The sequence below is a fragment of the Aspergillus piperis genome, assembly GCF_003184755.1.
Source record: "Aspergillus piperis CBS 112811 unplaced genomic scaffold BO85scaffold_4, whole genome shotgun sequence".
Taxonomy (NCBI): Eukaryota; Fungi; Ascomycota; class Eurotiomycetes; order Eurotiales; family Aspergillaceae; genus Aspergillus; species Aspergillus piperis.
The window spans coordinates 566,705-586,033 of NW_020291594.1; the positions used below are offsets into that span (position 1 = coordinate 566,705).

The 19,329-nt window shown below is 51.5% G+C and overlaps 9 protein-coding genes across 9 annotated transcripts; 6 read left to right on the forward strand and 3 right to left on the reverse strand.

Moving 5' to 3' along the window:
- Nucleotides 1-391: 391 nt before the first annotated feature.
- On the reverse strand, nt 392-774 carry BO85DRAFT_222022 (uncharacterized protein). Its single transcript, XM_025654712.1, has one exon. The coding sequence runs from the start codon at nt 733-735 to the stop codon at nt 475-477; it is 261 nt and encodes an 86-aa protein (XP_025518169.1). The 5' UTR covers nt 736-774; the 3' UTR covers nt 392-474.
- A 273-nt stretch (nt 775-1,047) lies between these two features.
- Nucleotides 1,048-2,091, forward strand: BO85DRAFT_517812 (sterol desaturase family protein; the record flags this gene model as incomplete). The annotated part of the gene is made up of 1 exon (XM_025664939.1): nt 1,048-2,091. The coding sequence occupies one exon, from the start codon at nt 1,048-1,050 to the stop codon at nt 2,089-2,091; it is 1,044 nt and encodes a 347-aa protein (XP_025518170.1).
- Nucleotides 2,092-3,219: 1,128 nt separating this feature from the next.
- On the forward strand, nt 3,220-3,559 carry BO85DRAFT_485405 (general stress protein; the record flags this gene model as incomplete). The annotated part of the gene is made up of 2 exons (XM_025663325.1): nt 3,220-3,345; nt 3,422-3,559. The coding sequence occupies 2 exons, from the start codon at nt 3,220-3,222 to the stop codon at nt 3,557-3,559; spliced, it is 264 nt and encodes an 87-aa protein (XP_025518171.1).
- On the reverse strand, nt 3,504-4,044 carry BO85DRAFT_222034 (uncharacterized protein). Its single transcript, XM_025654713.1, has one exon. It carries the CDS (start codon nt 3,893-3,895, stop codon nt 3,599-3,601), a length of 297 nt encoding a protein of 98 aa, XP_025518172.1. The 5' UTR covers nt 3,896-4,044; the 3' UTR covers nt 3,504-3,598.
- A 2,721-nt stretch (nt 4,045-6,765) lies between these two features.
- On the forward strand, nt 6,766-9,540 carry BO85DRAFT_415399 (bZIP transcription factor). The gene is made up of 2 exons (XM_025657688.1): nt 6,766-8,260; nt 8,321-9,540. The coding sequence occupies exons 1-2, from the start codon at nt 7,258-7,260 to the stop codon at nt 9,163-9,165; spliced, it is 1,848 nt and encodes a 615-aa protein (XP_025518173.1). The 5' UTR covers nt 6,766-7,257; the 3' UTR covers nt 9,166-9,540.
- Nucleotides 9,541-9,755: 215 nt separating this feature from the next.
- BO85DRAFT_446796 (ribonuclease Z) lies at nt 9,756-13,513 on the forward strand. Its single transcript, XM_025659579.1, has one exon. The coding sequence runs from the start codon at nt 10,222-10,224 to the stop codon at nt 13,429-13,431; it is 3,210 nt and encodes a 1,069-aa protein (XP_025518174.1). The 5' UTR covers nt 9,756-10,221; the 3' UTR covers nt 13,432-13,513.
- A 68-nt stretch (nt 13,514-13,581) lies between these two features.
- BO85DRAFT_517814 (putative acid phosphatase) lies at nt 13,582-15,825 on the reverse strand. Its single transcript, XM_025664940.1, has 7 exons — nt 15,647-15,825; nt 15,570-15,582; nt 15,472-15,506; nt 15,400-15,415; nt 15,165-15,330; nt 14,776-15,110; nt 13,582-14,675 (listed from the first exon to the last, which is right to left on the reverse strand). Exons 1-7 carry the CDS (start codon nt 15,734-15,736, stop codon nt 13,777-13,779), a joined length of 1,554 nt encoding a protein of 517 aa, XP_025518175.1. The 5' UTR covers nt 15,737-15,825; the 3' UTR covers nt 13,582-13,776.
- A 1,387-nt stretch (nt 15,826-17,212) lies between these two features.
- BO85DRAFT_446800 (uncharacterized protein) lies at nt 17,213-17,950 on the forward strand. The gene is made up of 2 exons (XM_025659580.1): nt 17,213-17,270; nt 17,334-17,950. The coding sequence occupies exon 2, from the start codon at nt 17,465-17,467 to the stop codon at nt 17,747-17,749; it is 285 nt and encodes a 94-aa protein (XP_025518176.1). The 5' UTR covers nt 17,213-17,270; nt 17,334-17,464; the 3' UTR covers nt 17,750-17,950.
- BO85DRAFT_435930 (GTR/RAG family Ras-related GTP-binding protein) lies at nt 17,864-19,165 on the forward strand (the record flags this gene model as incomplete). Its single annotated transcript, XM_025658553.1, has 4 exons — nt 17,864-18,069; nt 18,122-18,223; nt 18,275-18,958; nt 19,006-19,165. The coding sequence occupies 4 exons, from the start codon at nt 17,864-17,866 to the stop codon at nt 19,163-19,165; spliced, it is 1,152 nt and encodes a 383-aa protein (XP_025518177.1).
- Between the last annotated feature and the right edge of the window lie 164 nt (nt 19,166-19,329).

A 19,329-nucleotide genomic window follows, 5' to 3' on the forward strand; every position in this document is an offset into this window, starting at 1 on the left:
GAATAGTCAGCCTGTCACTGTAACATCACGAGATATTATAAATATTAAGTATAACTTGACCATAAACTGACTACAACTCCCTGAGATTATTCCTGAGCAGACTGAGACTTAATCAAGACAAGGAAAAACATTATGGCTTTGAAAAACTGACCCAACCATCAAAATTCTCCAGCATTAGACCAATAATTCACGGGTTCACATATCCCTAAGCATGAAAGGTGCTTCTATGATGTGAGAGTGGATTCAAACATTTATGGTATGTATAGTTCAGGCAGTTTGGTCTTCGCACTGTAATACTAGTGCAGTCATACTGGTTCTTATTCTCAGGCCCAATGTAACCTCACGCCAACCATTCTTATTGCCTTGACTCGGAGGGCAGTTTCCTCCACGTCTAACAAATACTATTATGAAATTGAATCTCTACCTAATGTTCTATAACTCGGACAATCACATGCTGTAGATTGAACTTGAAACTCAAAAGAGAGCCAATCTAGACCTGGAAAGGAAACCAATGCGAGTTTGTTGGGTTGGAAAGCGGTAAGCCGCAACCATTTCTTCAGGTATCCTGTTGATCTCCAGACCCAAACAGTCAATCATCTGTCTCCCTCCAATGTCCCCTTCAACGTTGATTGGCGAACTGCTAAGCGACAGGTACGCGAAGATGCGATCTGCGGGTGATCCTCGGTGCTTTTCCATCTCTCCGAGGCACAGTAATGCGGGGTCTACACGTTCCATGCGTTCAACATGCACTGCCGGGCTTCATGTGCCGAATACTTAGTTTCCCTCCAGGTTTATCTTTTGCTCCTTTAGGTGAAAGAGGCTCCCACCATGATCGATGTCAGGATACCCTTTATGTCCATCTGATATTTTGTTGGGAAAAGTGATCCGCTATGTGATGCTTGGAATTATCAATGGAAGGGAATCCTTCACATGAAGGTAGGTCCTTCGCCCGAGCGTCCGAAAATCCGAAGACTTAGTATAAAACACCATGGCCTCAATTTCTGGGGAAAGGCATCCCATGGTATCCAAAAATAATATACCGCCATCATGACTTCTGCGGGCAACCCAAAAGATTCTATGAAATCCACATGGCGTACCGGCAACCGGGACGAATGGGGCCTCAGCCACTGGCTGCTGGAGCTGCTCAATGTTCATCCCATTGCACTTGATCAAGAAGTGCCGGTCCATTCCAAGCAGGAGAAGCTACCTTATATGCCCCAGTGGTCTCTTAACCTCTGGGTTCTCTTTTATGCGGCTGTTCCGCTCGCCATCAATCAGGCCTACATTTCATATACGGGCCACAACCTCGGCCCATTTGCTCTGTTCAATCTATACTTCTTCTCGTTCAACGCGACAGTCATTCACCAAGTTAAAATGCTTCGTCGTCTCGGACATACCTATGGCTTCCTTGACGGTGACCAGCATGAACGCGACGGTATTCCCGATGTTGGGGTGCGGAAAGTTACCGCCTCGCTCTACAAGACGACCGGCTCACGCTTGGTTATGGCGATCTATCTATCCTACTATAACCAAGCACCCATGGCCATGGACTGGACATGGCTCCCACTGATGATCGGTCTCTATGGCATTGTGCTTGACTTCTGGTTCTACTGGTACCACCGCATTATGCACGACGTTAGCTTCCTCTGGAAGTACCATCGCACTCACCACCTCACGAAACACCCCAACCCCCTCCTCGCCGCTTATGCAGACCACGAGCAAGAGTTCTTCGACATGGTCGGTGTGCCGTTCATGACCTACATGAGCCTTAAATTCATGGGTCTTCCTATGGGCTTTTATGAGTGGTGGATCTGCCATCAATACGTCGCATTTGCGGAGGTCTTTGGACACAGCGGTCTTCGTGTCCACATGACAGTGCCATCGACACTGAGCTGGTTACTGCAGTGGATGAATGCCGAGATTGTCATTGAGGATCATGACCTCCACCACCGCAAAGGATGGAGGAAGAGTCATAACTATGGCAAGCAGACTCGCCTGTGGGACCAGATCTTTGGCACGTGCCATGAGCGTATCGAGTCTGTCGAGAGCAACGTTGACTATACGAAGTCTGTCTATATGCCTTTGTTCTAGACTGCTGCAACTGGAAAACCTTGTATCAGCTCTCCAACAGGTCTCGAACATGCAGTGACTGCTGCCGAGATATTACGACGAAGATGGATGATTTAGATATTATATGACGAGGCCACGACAATGATGAAAAATACCAATGGCAGGTGGTCAGCAAGGACAGAAAGGTACATAGTAGCGCCAGCCATATATATACTCTTAGTACATATTTGTTATTTCGCTCAATCAGAATATACTACAGCTTTCGTATCCTTCCTTCTACATCATCCCCATCCACTCCAATAGTACCACATAAGCCGCAACAAACAATCCCAGCACAACGAGTAGCTAGTAACTACCCACTAAACAACATCATCGATACATCCAGATCAAATCATCCCTAGACACAATCTAGACCGACCCTCAACCCTATCCCTCCCAAACCAAAAGTATCAAACTTACATCAACCCCCAATCGCCACCCACCTCATACCCCATAAACAATGACACCCCATCTACGTAGCTCCCCTACCCCAACAAATCAAGCCAATCCTACCAGCACAGAACATCCCAGCAGCGCATCTAAAACCCGCACCTAAACACAAAAAGTAAACCAATCCGACCTCCACAATTGCGCAATCGCAACCGCAAATTCTAGACTCTCTCCAGAAATAAACGTAGTACGTGACCATGACATGACACCACCAACTCCCCCTATCCCAACAGGGCCGACAACCATTAACACGAGGTTCATGTTCCATGGGAACGACCCCTACCGGGTAGGGTTCACCCCGCGTGGCGAGCAAATATCAGGGAATGGCATTGCTGCATGATGAGCATGGGGAACTTGAATTGACTCTTGATGATGATGTTGATGATGATGGGGAAGGGTTGTGGAAAGTTAATTGCGAATTGCATCAGGTTACGTACTTTACTTCACTTAGGGAAGAGGTTAAGTTGTTGTTGTTGTTGTTGTTGATGTCAAATGGGCGACATTATGACTTCATGGGGTGGTTGGGAATTGGGTATATATACAGTGTTGAGTTTGGAGGTTGTGATGGGATTGGTATCAGAATCAGAATCAGAGGACTAGTATCTATTACTATCTAATTCCAATAGACGATAAACCACTTGATTATACCACACGGACAAAATGGCATCCAACTCCAACCCCGGAAACTTCGCCAACCGGTCCCACGACGAAGTGTCGAATATCGCCAAGAAGGGTGGCCAGTCTAGTCACTCGGGCGGGTTTGCCAGTATGGATCCTGATAAGCAGGTATGTTGTATCAATTCTCTTTTCTTTAGTAGAGAGAGTTTGTCTCAAAGAATTGAGATACTAAAACTATGAACAGCGCGACATCGCATCCCAAGGTGGCCAGGCCTCCAGCGGTAGCTTCCAACCCGGAGACCCTAGAGCCCGTGCTGCTGGCCAGAAGGGCGGATCGAGAACCCAGTACGATCAATATGATGAGGATGAACCTGAGGAGTAAATCATCTCTTATTACTACTCAGAGTGATGATTTAACTCCTTAGTGGAGTGGAGGTAAATGTTTGTTTTGACGATCGTTATGATGAAAGGAATAAGGGCCCTGTTTAGTAATTAGTTTATGAGAAGATGTATGTACTAGCGCCAGTATACATAAGGCGAATATGAAATGTGTGCACACAACAAATTCTGTTCCAATATTCAGTATTCTTGAATTGGGGAGGATAGATAGTATCGATATGAACTGGGTTTGGGGGGTGACATCACAATATTGCCGTTTCCGGTTGGTTCGACTCGACGCATCATGTGAGGTCATAATGTTGCCCCCCTTGACTGTCATGGTGTTGTATATTTCTCATTGATGCCGAGATATTCGGCATGTGGTGGCGATTTGTAGAGTTGCAATGGGTTCATGTGCTACAGTAAGCGGCTGCGTTGATGTTGCTGAAAATAGTAGAGCTGCGAACGATAACTTCTGCCTGAAGTCTAGACAGTGCTGTAGTGGAAAATTGGGTGCATTACTTAAGCGGCACACTCAGATCACTGAACATGGTACAGAGTTGATCTACCAAAGGTTGGATTGGTACTGTGCACTCGGACGTGTAGCTTCAGAAGACTGGTTCAGCGAATAAAAGACCATGAGTGCAGTCTTCAATTCTAGCCTTATGGTCGCTGCCAATTTGCGTCTGCACCAAACAAGGCAGCCTCGAAGAAAGCCTTATAAGGCTCGGCAACTGAAACAAGCATCCAGCGCAAAGATTCAGGAGACCCAAAGACAAGACAAGACTTCGGGCCAAGAAAAAAGCGTTTTTTTTCTTTTCCTTCTCAACTGAGTCGTGTGCAGTCTCAGCCACAGATCTGCAAATAGATATAGAATACTTTTATCCGTAGCATGAGGCAAAGTTTTCGTACGAGGCTATTCGCAGGGGATCTGCCATCGAAAGCGCGCTAGGCAATGGCAACCGTATAGTTTATCGTCTCGGTTTCCTATTAAGGTTATCGTGATGCTGCGGCACCGGCTGCGCCCATCAGGGGTTTCTGGAAACTAGGAAAAGATTTGCTCGGAACTAGTAGAACCTAAGGCCCAACTCAAGCCTCGAGTGCCGCACTACCGAGCCTAGAGAGGAGCAGAATACACTTCAATTCAATAGAACCGTTTTGGTGCTGGACGAAAACTGTGCAGTCTCCCATCTGGGACTGGTGGAACGGTCAGTGATCGGTGGTTCTCCGTTCGGACGAGTTTCATCCATTCTCCTTCCACTGATTCGGATCTGAAGCAGAAGTTGCGACTTTGTCAAGGCCTAGAATTGAACTCGGCGGGTTAAGTTTCGGCCGGATCAGCGAGTCGTGGCCACCTCTGTCAGGCCATAATCATCTCCATCAAATTTTAGTTATCTAATGATCACCCGTCCCGCGATGTTCCTTTTGAGTATGTGCGCCGGGATGATAAGATGCCACTGGCGCTGCTCGGACATGGTCGATACGCCCACTGTATGAGAAAGTACCTTTTGTACAACCGTCTTTGAGGCGTGAAACGGCCCTAATAAGCCTTAAGCCGGGGAAGAATCCTTTGGCCTTCCAGAGGAGAAGTGGATCGGATCTTTTCTCAGCGCTTAGTATCTAAACGTTTAGATAGTAGCCCACCTAGTAGGAGTCTAGAGCCGATAGAAAGGATAGATACACAGACTATCTACTCCATGGATAGCGCTGGGATGAACCACCCAAAAGTTTCAAGACCGAACCACTGGGTGCGAAGCGAGAAAAGCAAAGAGTTGAGAGTGGCTCGTAGTGGGCTCTCTCTCCAGAGCCATCAGTTCACAGTCAAATCAACTGGGTTTTCTGCTGTTTTCTTCCATGGCAGCCCGGCGCCAAGCTTTGCTTCCGGAGCTAACCTTTTGTCGGCCAGGAACCGGGTTTCTTACCCACCAGAATTCCACACCGGCCCATCCACACCAGAGCACCAGCAGTTGAAGAGTCGAGATCGAAGTGGTCAGCACTATTTGCCATTCTAGAACATCTGGATGCATCAGCCAGAGAGCCCTGGAAGTGGACTCGCTCCCCTCGACCGCACAACAATTGTGTTGATACTTTGGTTTTTGTTCGTTGTTCCCCATTGTCCCCTCTAGAGGCCACCCCATCTGTTCCATAGATCGATTTCATCAATCACATTGGTGAAGACCGGATGGCATTCCAGACTCATGCAGTCTCAGCTACATTATCCACCCCCTTTTTATTTTCCAATCAATCATAATGCCGATGTGGATTGGTGGACTCGCGGAAACTGTGATCACAATTGCTGTGAACAGATCGCAGCCGTCGGCTGCATCATGGCGGTCATTGGCTGTGGCTGAGCCACTAACGTCATGAAGTGGTGATACATCGGCCACTCCAGGTGAACAATCTTGCAGGAGACTACTGTGATTGGTGCAAGCACATTGTCAGGAATTGAGATTGTGCTCACCTGTGCCGCCGTTTCATTGCCTCGGAGAAACAGACTTGAAACGGCAAGGTGTCAGAAAGGGAGGCAAGAGGGACGGGAAGACACAATAATTCATGGACGGTCCATTCACAATGGGGGTTGAGAAAAGAGACTTCGGGGCAATCATCTAGGGCGCGGCTCGCGAAGAAAATCTCGCATGCCGGCCTTCACACCTCCCATTCCCGTCCAAAGTCACCCGACAGAGAGTTGTCCGGAAGGAAGGGCTCCATTAGGTTGGCCTACATGCTTCTTGTCTGCACAAGGGATGTGTACTACTGTACAGTGTATGCTGGGTGGTGAGAGTTGGCCATTACGGTCAATCCAACACCTGTCAAGGGGAGTACACAATAAAAGTAAACAAGGCCGGGAGATCTTATCGACGATCTCCTGATTGCACCAACTGTAGAATTCTGTTTTGGTAGCGTTCCTGGTTCACAGTACATATGGAAGAGGAGACGGGCGAAAACCGGTGCGACTAAGACCGAACTACCCAAGTAACTAAGTCAGGGAGGGGAGGGAGAGAGTGGATTCCCTCCCTAACCAGCAGTGGAGTAGGGTGCTGCTCCCCGGAAGCCCTAACCCACTGAACTCGCCTTAGTGTCCAAGGGGCCAGCCAATCCCAGACTGAAAATGGGTGGGGCGGGTCCCAGTAGCCGCTGAGTCAGCCAAAGGACGCGCAAGCCTTTTTAGTTACCTGAAATTCTGGGTGGATTTCTATTCCTGGCGTGGAGAAACGAGTTGCCCATCTGGTCTCTTCGCTCTGCTGTGTTGCTGCTGTTGCTGCTGCTCTGCCCACTCGGTCTTGTAACGTTATCCCTCCCTCATTAACTCCCGTCCGCCAACCTTGGTCGATCCCTCCCTTCCCATTTTACCCATCATCTCTTCCCCTACTCTCTCCATCAATCACTACTACTACTATCACTATCATCCATCTTCACCCATCTAACTCCTCCTTCCTGTTTTTCATTTACCCTCTCCAACGCTATCGTTACGTATATTGTCTTTTCGATATCCCTCATAGACTACTCGCTTCATTGCTTACTAGTAACCCTCTCACCCCTTTCTACCTCGGATCACATCAACCCCCATCGTCTCTCGTTATCAAATCCAACCCACCCCGTTCTCTGTTTCGACCGTGCACTTGACCAAATCGCGCTGGTCTTCGCTCTCGTTTATCAGGTCGCGCTACTCGAACAGCTTTTCATCTACACATCCTCATCACCATGGCTACATTGGCAGAACATCCGGCGGTCGCGCCGTCAACATTCGACCAGGACATCGAGTCTTTCCTCGATCTTGATCAACTAGCATACACCTCCGCAGAGCCCGCCCGCGCAAAGACCGCCCTGGCTGCTCAACCCACCCTACCAAGCACCGAGTTCAACGCTGGCGATGTACGAAGTGCTGGTTTTGCCTCGACAACAAGTCAACAAGCCCCGATTGCTTTCCAGGGTCCCAGTCACCAGTATGATGAACACAAGCAGCAGACCGGTCTGCCTCCAGGCGCTCTGGCTCATGCCATGACTTTCAACAACCACATGAACGGCATGGGATACGGTGCCCCGAGTCCCGGTTTTCCCATGGGCGGAGACCTCTACCCTAGCAGCCAACTGAAGCGCGAGGAGCCTTCCATGGATTTCAACAGCCCCCCAACTCGCAACACCTCGGATATGGACCTGGAGTCCGACAACATGGGATCGGTTCCTGGCTACTTCATCTCCCCGAACCCGAGCACCAAGAGCCAGTTCGTCGACCCCAACGCTTTGGGCGGCCATGAGATGGCCTCCATGGGTCCCTCCACTCAGGTTGGACGCATGTATCCGGGTATGCACCAGCAGCAGGCTGCCATGGCCAAGGCCGCTCAGCAACAGAAGCACAATGAGTACCTTCGCCAGCAACACCTCCAGCAACAGCGCCGCATGGACGAGCACATGCACCACAATGCAGGGCCCCACAGCCAGACCCCTCGCCCATCCAACCCGGCTGTTGAGGAACGCATCTCCCGCCTCTTGCAACAGATGCGCCAGTCTGCCTTGAACTCGCCTGACGACTCCCCTTCTCCTCCTTCCCTCCTGCCTCAGATGGCCAAGGCCAAGAAGGAGGAGCAGGATATGGATGAGGATGAGAGACTCTTGGCCAGCGAAGAAGGAAAGAAGCTCAGCAGCAAGGAACGTCGTCAGCTCCGGAACAAGGTTTCCGCTCGTGCTTTCCGGTCTCGCAGAAAGGGTATGAATTCCCCTGTTGGTGTAATGACCTGAACATAAAAGTGACTAACCCGTTGTTTAGAGTACATTGGTCAGCTCGAGAGCGAGGTTGCCGCCAAGACCAACGAAGCCCACGAATTGCGTCTGCAGAACCGTTCCCTCTTCGAGGAGAACGCCCGTCTCACCGACCTCGCCCGCATGCTCCTGTCGTCCCCTCACTTCTCCTCGTTCCTCGACGAAATGGGCCCCAACGGTCTTCCCCTGCCGAGCCAGGTGCAGTCGCAGCCCCACCCTCAGCACCACCAGCACCCTCAGCACCCGCAACAGGCCCAGCCTCAGCAGCAGCCGCCCCAGCAGCAAGCGCCCGCCATGACGCAACCGCCTATGCAGCAAGCTCCTCCCGTTGGTATGGTCATGGTCCCCAACCAGGGACTCGATGTCTCGGCCATGGGTATGAACAACGGTGGCTGGAACTCCGGTATCGACATGAACTACGGCAACCCCTCCGTGTTCGCCGTCCTGGAAGTCCCTGAGCCCGCTATTGACACCGAGGCCCTCTCTGGAAAGACCTCCAGCATCGTGGACTCTTGCCTTCCCAGCGTTGCCAGCTCCAAGGACGAGGCTCCTGTTCTCACCTCTATGCCAGCTGTTGCCGAAACCGAGCAGAAGTCGGATGTTGGCGTTGAGAACCCTGATGTCGTGATGGACGAGTCGGACCCTGCCTTCGCCCTCTTTGCTGATATGCCTGCCGCCCCTACATCGCAAGGATCGGCTTGTGCTTTCGATGGCATTGCTACCGGAAAGTCGACTTTTGAGCTTGTTGTCGAGGGCGAGGTCAAGGACAGTGCCCAACAATTTGCTCATCTCTGCCACAGCATGGAAGCCGCTTTCGAGCGCGTGTCCATGATGACTGCTCATCTTTCATGATTCCCCATGTCGCGCACTTTCGAGCCTTATAAGTACTGTAAAGCTGCTTCTTCGATTTTGCTATTTTACCTTCTCGCTAGTGGTTCAAAAGACTATTGAACCTGCCATGTAGACACCAACGTCTTTCCTTTGTCAATGATCTTGTGTTTATATACTTCTGCCCCACGACGTGGCTCATTTTTGTCTACGCTTATTCTTTCTATTGCTGCTCGTCTTTTCTTCTACTCTTTTTTCTTTTCATCCTCTTTTTGCAGGGGTTCGACGGAATGGCTTCTGGTGTCTGGAAGAGGGAAGGCTACTTGGGATTGGAATTTGGGAGCTTGGAATTATGGATTGTCCGGACTGGCTATTAGGGAACACATCAAGATACAAATTAACTCCATCTCAAAAGTTGAATCACCTTAGGATCTGCGAGCCTTTTGCATAGATCGTATTAGTAAGTGAGTAGATGACCAGTGGCATGGCAGACTCCTGCTTGGCGTGGAGGAGCTGCATGGCTTAAAAGTGATCGAAAGTGGCGATTGTCAGGCCCGAGAAAAAGTTGCCGGGCGGAGAAGCTCTGCGACTCACTCAACTAACTTAATTGACATCCTCTCGTCGCCCACCATCTCTTTTATCTTGCTTTTTACTTTGATCCTTATGAGATGACGGACCGTTGACACTGCTCACATTTATCTTAGCCCAACTGCGTCTCTCTTTCCCATCAAGTTGGCTTCCCTTTTGCGGTCCGCGGCGCTACTCGCCAGTGTTTTTCGCGGAGTTGCCGTCGCTCCCAGACGTCCCTCGCCAGTCCTCCTCCGAACATCGATCCCTCGAGATTCTCGCGGCTCTCATAAAAAGGCTTTATCCCAGAAGCGCGACTTTGCTCAGAAGCGTGGGCCGTCGGCGTCGTCGAAAAAATCTCAGATTGGCCAGCCAGTGGAACCGGGCACTTATCTACTGCCTGCCCCTCGACTACCTTTCCGACGCGGACAGAATTTCCTCCTCTACAATCCCAAGTCTTTTCAGACATCAGGTTTCGGTCCTCCGCCGACGCCACCGACGGGCAATCCCCCAATGAAGTTCTACTATGAGGTCCTGACCACGCCCACGGCCGATACCCCAGGCACGACGGTCCTTCTTCACTTCCCGGACAAGCGTTATTTCTTCGGTCAACTGTCGGAGGGCACTCAGCGCGCATGTACGGAGCGTGGTATTAAAATAACATATCTGACCGACGTCTTCCTCACCGGACAGATACAATGGGGCAACACTGGAGGACTGATTGGTGTTATCCTTACGTTGGCTGATGGGATAGCCAGCTCGAACAACGCTTTGGAACTTCTTGCGCGGGAGAAAGAGGAACGCATCAAAGAAAGTGGACAGGCCAATGCGGCTGCCAAAAAGGAGCATGGAATGTCATACGCGGTTCACGATGGACAATTGGTACCGCAACGAGGAACTCTGACAATCCACGGAGGTAGAAACCTCACACATACCCTGGCTACCGCACGGAGATTCGTCTTTCGCAAGGGTACACCGGTGTTCACACGCGAATATGATTCGGAGGGCATGTCGAAACCCGATGGCCTCGGAGCGGAGGATCCTTGCGAACAGCCTACATGGTCGGATAGCAACATTAAGGTCTGGGCTATGCCCATCAGGTCTTCCCCCGTCCCGCACCTGCAAGCGACGTCGCAGGTTCGCTCAATGAGCCCTAGGAAGCGGAGCCTCGACGAGTTCGAAGAGAGCAACAATACGTCAGAGCCTATTGATGCGCGAACCAGGGACCAAGTCATTAGGCAGTCTGTGATCACGGACATGTTCAACTCGAACTGGAGACTGGATGCTCTGCACGAGACCAAGTTGGCGGATGTGAAGATGCCGGCCGCGATATTCGTTCGTAACCCCGTCACCAAAGACCTTGAGCAGTACAAGGGACCTGCCCCCGGAAGTAATGAGCCACTCCCTGATATCACGGTCCTCGTACGCCAACCGTGGCCCGGTGCAGCCGTCGAGAAGATCCCTCATACTTCCTGGTGTCAGGAGTCCGTTTCCTATATCATCCGGAACCACGATGTCCGGGGAAAGTTCGACCCGAAGAAGGCTCAGGAGCTGAATGTTCGCAAGGGACCAGACTATGCCAAGTTGACCAAGGGAGAGAGCGTGACGTCGCAAGATGGCAAGACCGTTACTCCTGACATGGTTTTGGGCCCATCCCGACTGGGTAAGGGATTGGCAATTATCGATTTGCCTACCCCAGCACACGTCGATGATCTGGTAAATCGGCCCGAGTGGAATTCCCCCGCCGTTACTACAGGCCTGCAGACCTTCCTGTGGATTCTGGGTCCTGGAGTGGGTGATCATCCACGGCTCCACGAGTTTGTTGCGAGATTCCCCGAGTGCGAACATACCGTGTCCAGTTCGGACTATTGTCCCAACTACCTGTCTATGAAGAGCATCGCAACCTCGACCACACGGATGGGCTTGCTGAGGCCTGACAACTACCCGACCCTTGTTCATGACAATGTGTCCCTCCCGCAGCCCGGCACTAGAACTGCAGAGCCTGCCACAGAACCGAAAGCCGTTGCCCTGAAACCTGTGGCACCCGGTGTCATCATTGACATGGAGCCCAAGTTTGCGCTCAATTTCTCTGAAGTGGAGCCGCATTTCGAGCCCGCACAGGTGCAGCGCCAGATGCCTTGGGCCATCGAACAGCGCTTGAGCACCATCCGCAAGCGTGTCAAGAAGGAGGCCTTCACGAAAAAGCTTGAGAGCTTTCAAAAGGATCTCCCAGGAGCCAATGTAGAGATTATCACCCTGGGCACTGGATCCTCCGCTCCATCCAAGTACCGCAACGTCTCCGCTACTCTTCTCAACGTGCCTGGATACGGATACTACCTGCTCGACTGCGGTGAGAACACCCTTGGTCAGCTGAAGCGTGTCTTCGCACCTGAGAAGCTGCGTGAAGTCTTGCAGAATCTGCGGATGATCTGGATCAGTCACCTTCACGCGGACCACCATCTCGGCACCGCTTCTGTTATCAAAGCCTGGTTCCAGGAGAACTACCCCGACGGAGTCCCGCAGACAGACGAGGTAGAGATGGACATGTCCAAGATCCTGCAGGAAAAGCGACTGTTCGTTGTCTCCGAACAGATGATGACAGGCTGGTTAGAGGAATACGCCGCTGTCGAAAACTACGGTTTCGGCAAGGTGATTCCCTTGAGCGCCTCCCCCTACCTCCACCAAGGCAACATCCGCACCCAATTCGTCTACCGTCACTGCCGCGCCGACGGCTCCTACCCCGGCCACCAACTCGAAGCCACCAGACCCTCGACCACCAGCCTCAGTTTCCACGACCAGTCCTCCCCCCTCACTCCGCTCCTCCGCTCCGCCACCGGCCTCTCCGACCTCCTCACCACCCGCGTCTCCCACTGCCGCGGCGCCATGGCCGTATCCCTCGTCTTCCCCGACGGTTTCAAGATCTCCTTCTCCGGCGACTGCCGTCCCTCCGCCGGCTTCGCCACCATCGGCCGCAACTCCACCGTCCTAATCCACGAAGCCACCTTCCAAGACGACATGGCCGTATCCGCCATCGCCAAGAAACACTCCACCCTCTCCGAAGCCCTCGAAGTCGGCCGTCTCATGAACGCCCGCGCCATTCTCCTCACGCACTTCAGCCAACGCTACCAAAAGCTCGCCCGAGTCGAAGAAGCCCCTGCCTCCCGCACGGCCAACAACAAACCCGCCGCTGAACCCAGCAACCACGTTGGCCAAGTCGGCCTCGACGTCCCGGATGACGAGCCCCCACAAAACAACAACACCCGTAACCAAATGTTCGGCGACATCAAAGTCACCAGTCGTCCTAAGATCACCGTCCCGATCGTCGCGGCTTTCGATTACATGCGTATTCGCGTCCGCGATATGCCTATCGCTCAGGCATATGCGCCTGCCGTCGAGAAGTTGTTTGATCTCCAGGAACGAGCGGGCGAGGAGAAGGCCGAGCAGAGGAAGGAGGCTGCTAAGCAGATCGCACAGAATAGGCAGAAGGCAAAGAAGCAGAAGCAGGAGAAACATAAGCAGATTCCTGTTGCTGCTGAGGAGATGGAGATTGAGAAGCCGGAGGGGGCAGATGCTAAGTCGAAGTCGATTTGGAGTGCGAGTGAGAGTGAAAGTGGGTGGAGCACAAGCGGGAGTGATAGTGAGGGTGAGCGCATTAAGAAGGAGCATTATGCTAGGAAGCGGAAGGGTAGTGCTGCTGCTGCTGCTGGTAAAGATGGGCAGTAGGAGTAAGTAGAGTGTAGGAGATATAGGATAATATTATCATATTAGAGTATATAACTTTCGAACATATTATCGTGATGTATTATTACTTTTATTGGTATTTGACTACGGTCAAGCGTATTGGTTTTGAATAGATTACTACAGCTCAAAAAGCAAAGCAGCCAAATACTGCATATGTATTATGTCTTCCAATAGACCATAGTAGTAAAATATGTATATCTATTAGACCAGATCAACCAATTTCCCCATCTCAGAATGGTGGTCAAGAAAGAGCAAAAGAAAAGAAAAGAACTAGGTACAGAGTAAAGCAACCTCGCATACACACACGCAGATCAACCATCGTAGGCTCTAGAACCCAGCCACCGACTTCTCCGCATAATTCTTCCCATACAACCCCTCACCAAGGTTCTGCAGACACTCGGACCTCCAGTCCTTGGGGGTGAACTTGTCCACGATCTCCTTGAACGCTTCCAGCGTACAGAAGCTCTCGTCGCCGGGGAGATGGTTCTCGGCCTTAGCAGCGCAGCCGGGGATCCGGACAGGACGGTCGTTGTATCTAATGCGGACGTAGTGGGAGCGGAGGGATTCTTTAGATGATTCGGGGAGGGAGGACAGAGGGACACGGGCTGTTTCGGAGGGTTGGGGGGTATTAGGCGTGCTGGAGGAGGAAGAGCCAGTTAAAAAGGAGAAGAGACCCTTCTTTGGGGTTGCGTCGCCAGATGTGGATGCCGCGCGTGCGTGATCTTGTTCGGCTTTGGAGAAGAGCTCGATGGCTACGGAGGAGGTGAAGGGGGGCCATTTCCCGTCGAAGGCGCCCGTGCTGGTGAGGATAGCGGCGAGGGTGGTGTCGTGGCAGCCGCTCATGGCGAATTTGATGGCTTTGCCGTTGGTTGGGGAGGAGCCAGAGGCAGAGGACTCGCTGCGCCAGCCGCCGTCAACGGCGGTGCTGACCATGCGGTCGACGACATCGCCGAGGAGAGCGCCAATGCCGAGTTTGCGGTATTCGTTGCTCTCGGTGTAGCCGGTGAACCATTCGTCGACGGAGATCTGGTCGATGTAGTCTCTGAGTTTGCGGTCGTAGAATTCGGAGGGAAGCTTGGTTGCGGGGCCGTGGGCATCGGTAGCGTTGATGGTGTCGTTGATTCCGCACAGTTGAGGGTGGCCGTCCACTGCGACTCGAGGGGAGCTTTCCGGCATCCACTTGGAGATGCGCTTGTTGATGTAATCCATTTCATCGGAGGTGTTCCCTGTAGGGGGTCTGGGTTAGTCTTTGTTTCTATGCTATACGTCTGCTATTGCATGATGGGGGGTGCATTGGACTGGGGTATCTGGGGGTAGAGGACGTACATTTGAGTGCTGCTTTGTTTGCAAAGAGTCGAGCAAGTTGCCTGAAGCGGCGGCAGTTTCCTTCATTCGGGAAGAGGGTCTCCTCCGATACGGCGCGTGCAACGATCACCGGGGGTGGGAAGTCCTGGGTGCGGGCACTGGCGGGATACATGCCCCAGAAAGCTTGCTGGAGGGACTCGAGGGCACGGGGAATGGGAGTGGCACGAAGATACATATCCTCGGTATCGGACTTGATCTTGGGCATGAAACCCAGCTGGTCGACATACAAGTGTCGCAAACGCTGACCTAGGGCAAAGGTGGTCTCCCGTCCTTTGTCTGTCAGCTCACCGTGTTGGCTGGTACCCAGTCAGCAGGACCTCCTGAAAGTTTATCGCTGAAGTCCAACTTGCCAGATGCCTTCTATGTCACCAGTTGCTCCCACTGCAACCACAGACTGGTCTTTGTCGCCAAAAGCCTCCGTCTTCCTCCTCCATTCGAACCCGTTCCACGATGAGAGGTCTTTGTTGCTGGCGGCCATTTGAATCATTTGTCGGGCAACATTGCAGTACGGCCAGTCTTTGCAGAAGTAAAGAAGTCAGTGATGGGCCGGTCAAATGTATGCGTCAAGGTGGAAGGACGAATTACATGGAGCGAGTCCTGCCTAAACAATATTAGCCTGGAGGAGATAAGCTGGGGGGGAAGGGTTGGACCGCATACATTCTGGAAACGCGAAGAGACGGGCGTTCGTTCTCCTGAAGAGCAGAGGTTAGATCAGGAATATTGAAGCAAAATTGTAATATGTATATCCTCCTTACCATGACGGAGAAACTGAACCATGCATTAGCCAGCGTCTCGCATGGGCAATCGGGGGGGTTGATTTGCCGGCACTTACCACTTGCACCAATTGGAGTTTCAAGTCCCGAGGATAGAGCCGGTCCAGCTCCTCCTGGGAGTAAGGCTCACGGGGGACCAGAGTTGTCATTGGAAAGGCAGTCCGCAGTGAAGCACCTGGCAGGACTTGAGAGACGGCGTCAATGACAAGGGGGAAAAGGTAAAGAGCGAGCCTGGCAGACTAATAAATGGATGAAAGACAATGGAAGCAACGGCCGGACAGGCGGTGATGACGCCAGCAGGCGGTCTGGTTGAGGGGAGCCAATCAACAGGCGGCACTGAACCCCGAGGCCGTTTCGATGGGTTTTCGGCGGGGATTTTCTCCATTCATTCCATTTGCTGTGCCTGCTTTAATTTACGAGGAAGTAAGTTCCTCGGATGCACGCTTGTTGATCAGGGTCCTTTTGGCTGTTTCACTAAACATTGGAGTCCTAACTGGTTACTATCTTCATATCCTGAGTATATCAAAGGTACTATTGTAGACACGATTCCTGAACAAGTATTCCCAAACTTCTTCTCAACGAGATTGAATACAGTCAGTCTACTACTCCGTAGTAGTACTAATTGTGTCGATGTCCAGAGGTGGTCTTCTCCATCATCCTCGTAGTTGAGATAGGTGTGGTTGACAGGTTGTCATGCACGCCGACTGCATATATTCATCGCACTTATTTCCCGATCAAGTCTCCGTAACCATACACCTCTTGACTCTTCTTATGGGTCAAATAAATAATGGCCCTATCTCAATGCCGCCATTGAATTCTATTGTCAGATTCGTGGTTGCCCTCCAAATTGGCCGCCCAATATGTGCACCGCGCTGTCATGGTATCATTTCCAGTGCAAATTACCACACGTTGTAAGATTATACCTTGTATTATATCCCGACATGAAGCCATTTGTGTCGCTATCACAGCTGCAAACTTGACATCTTTCCATCTGGACTCTGTAGCATGAGATAGATAAGTGCCCCGGTAGTTGGTTGGGGGAAGTGCGGAAAGGATCACGCACCAAAGGCGGAGAGAAGCATCTCTCCGTGCCAAGCCGCACCTCCCGCGCTTATCGCATTGGACGCACCGCATCTCTTTCACTGTCCTCCACTTCCATCCACTGTGATTGGCAATCCAGGAACGCACTGTCAGGCATTGAGACTTCTGCTGAGTATAAGCCACTCCCATTGCACCATCTGTATGTGTTCTTAGCATCACATCTTCTCCAAGTTCCTGTGCAAGCCCTCCAATCCAGCCTGTTCTGCCCCGTGCCTACCCACCTATACATCCTCTTTGGTCTGATATTATTGTTATCGCGAGAGAGAACGTATTGAGCCTCTCATCCCGTGACTCCCTTCCTCTTTCGCTTGAGTAATTATTTGCCAGCCATGCACTTCACACACTGCTGAGCCTTCCTTATTCCCATCCGTTCCTGTGCAACAAGCCACCCTCCAGTCACTCGGCCCATATCCTGGTTGCTCCGTCGATCATCTTTCCAGGGTTCTGGTGCGGAGATTGCAAACACTGCGTTTCATACTTCACTGTCTCTCGTTTGGCTTCAATTTGCTTGAACTCAATCAGTTCAAACACGTCCCCCTCCTCATCTCATATCATCGTGTCGTGTGAGACATTGAACTTGTGGTAAGTCTCTGTCAAGTTCTTTGGATGTAGTTGTTTTTTGCACTCGCTGAGCTGATTACCTAGGTGGAAAGCATCGTTTCTGAAATAGCACACGGATTGAACCGAGTCTGAAGCCATGGATGTAAGGATTCTTCCAATGCCCCTCTCTCTTATCTGCAGAAGAGCCTGCACCGTCTGTCGAGCTGTGGGAATCAATGAGGTGTCTTTTTGAGTGCTGTGCTGGACTGCTTGGTCCAGATTGGCTCTGTTGTCTGTTGTTGCTGTTGCCTGCGTGTCAGAAGTACTCTGTGTTGTGTGAGCTATCTGCAGATGCCCTTCAACGTCCGACCGGCTCAACCAGAAATGAGTTGTTTTCTGTGCTCGGATACACCCAGAGCAATCGATTCTGTTTTGTACGAGTCTATGCACGTGTCAAACATGCCCGGCGAGTCCCAGGTGTTTTTTCACGTTCTCATCACATTCGAGCTCGGGGCACGTGACCTGTATTCACACTTTCACCTCATGTTGTTGGAGAGGACTAGATAGCTCATGGGCATTCATTTCTCTGCTGTCTTTGTTGTCTCTGCTGAAAGCTTCTCACGCGCTTGGTCATCATGGAGCTACCTCGTCGGATCGAACCTGGCTGGGGGAGCGCATCCAAACTGACCCCAAGCGAGAATACTACAGCCCCCAAGTCTGATGCACAGCTAATGCTTGAGAATATTCTACAGGGAACTACCCAATCTATGGAGCAGTCCGCTGAGTCGGCCAATAAACCCCAGGATGCTAAGCCTCGTCTGATGCTGATGGGCCTGCGTCGGTAAGCTGTCCCTACCGTAGCTGGTCCCGTACTGTATTCTAACATTACCTAGGAGCGGCAAGTCATCGATCGCTAGCGTGGTCTTCCACAAAATGCCACCCAACGAGACTCTTTTCCTGGAATCGACGACCCGGATCCAGAAGGATTCAATCCAGTGAGTACGCAGGTCCCCTACCAGCCATACTGCACTGACACAGGCAAACAGCTCGTTCATGGACTTTCAGGTCTGGGATTTCCCTGGTCAGTTGGAGTACCTGGAGCCGTCTTTCGATCTGGAAAGCATCTTCGGAAGTTTGGGCGCGCTGGTTTGGGTCATTGACGCTCAAGACGATTACATGGAATCGGTGGCGCGTCTCAATCGCACGATCTTGACCGTCCAGCAGTACTATCCGAACATCAACATCGAGGTCTTTATTCACAAGGTCGACGGTATCACCGATGAATACCGCACCGACACTTTCCAGGATATTGTCCAACTCATTTCGGACGAGCTCAGTGATGCGGGCTACGAAAATGCTCCGGTTCATTACTACCTGACCTCCATCTACGACTACTCCGTGTTTGAGGCCTTCAGTAAGGTCATTCAGAAACTCATTCCCAACCTGTCTACGTTGGAGAATCTGATCAATACCCTGTCCAACAATTGCGGATTTGAAAAGACCTATCTTTTCGACGTTCTCAGCAAGATCTACATTGCGTCCGACACCCGTCCGGTCGACATGTCCTGCTATGAGATGTGTTCCGACTATATTGACGTTATTGTGGACATTTCGGAGCTGTACTCCTGGGATCACCCCGACCGCAAGGCCAAGGGCGAGCAGAATCAGGAGGCAGAAAGCCACGCTGTTTTGCACGATGATACGATGATCCACCTCATGGAGATGAACAAGTATGTGACCGAGCTGCCCACTCTTTGACGATACTAACAGATAGCAGGTATCTTTGTCTTGTTTCCGTTATCCGAAACCCTGAGTCGAAGGATAAAAAGGGCCTTATCGATATGAATTGTCGTACCTTCCAGGAAGCTCTCAATGATGTCTTCTCCCGCAGCTGGGAGCAGGACCAGGAAGAGCCCGGAGTGGTGACCGAGGAGTAAAATACCGGATTTATTTGCATTGGCGAGGTTGTCTTGTTTTTGTTCTGTTTCGTCGTCCCTCTTTTGGGGCTTAGCAGGGAGTATTGAGGCACGGTTCGGGATGGCATGACACCTCGGATGAGCCCTCTATCTTGCGACGTCGAGAATATGTGAAGCTCTGGTAG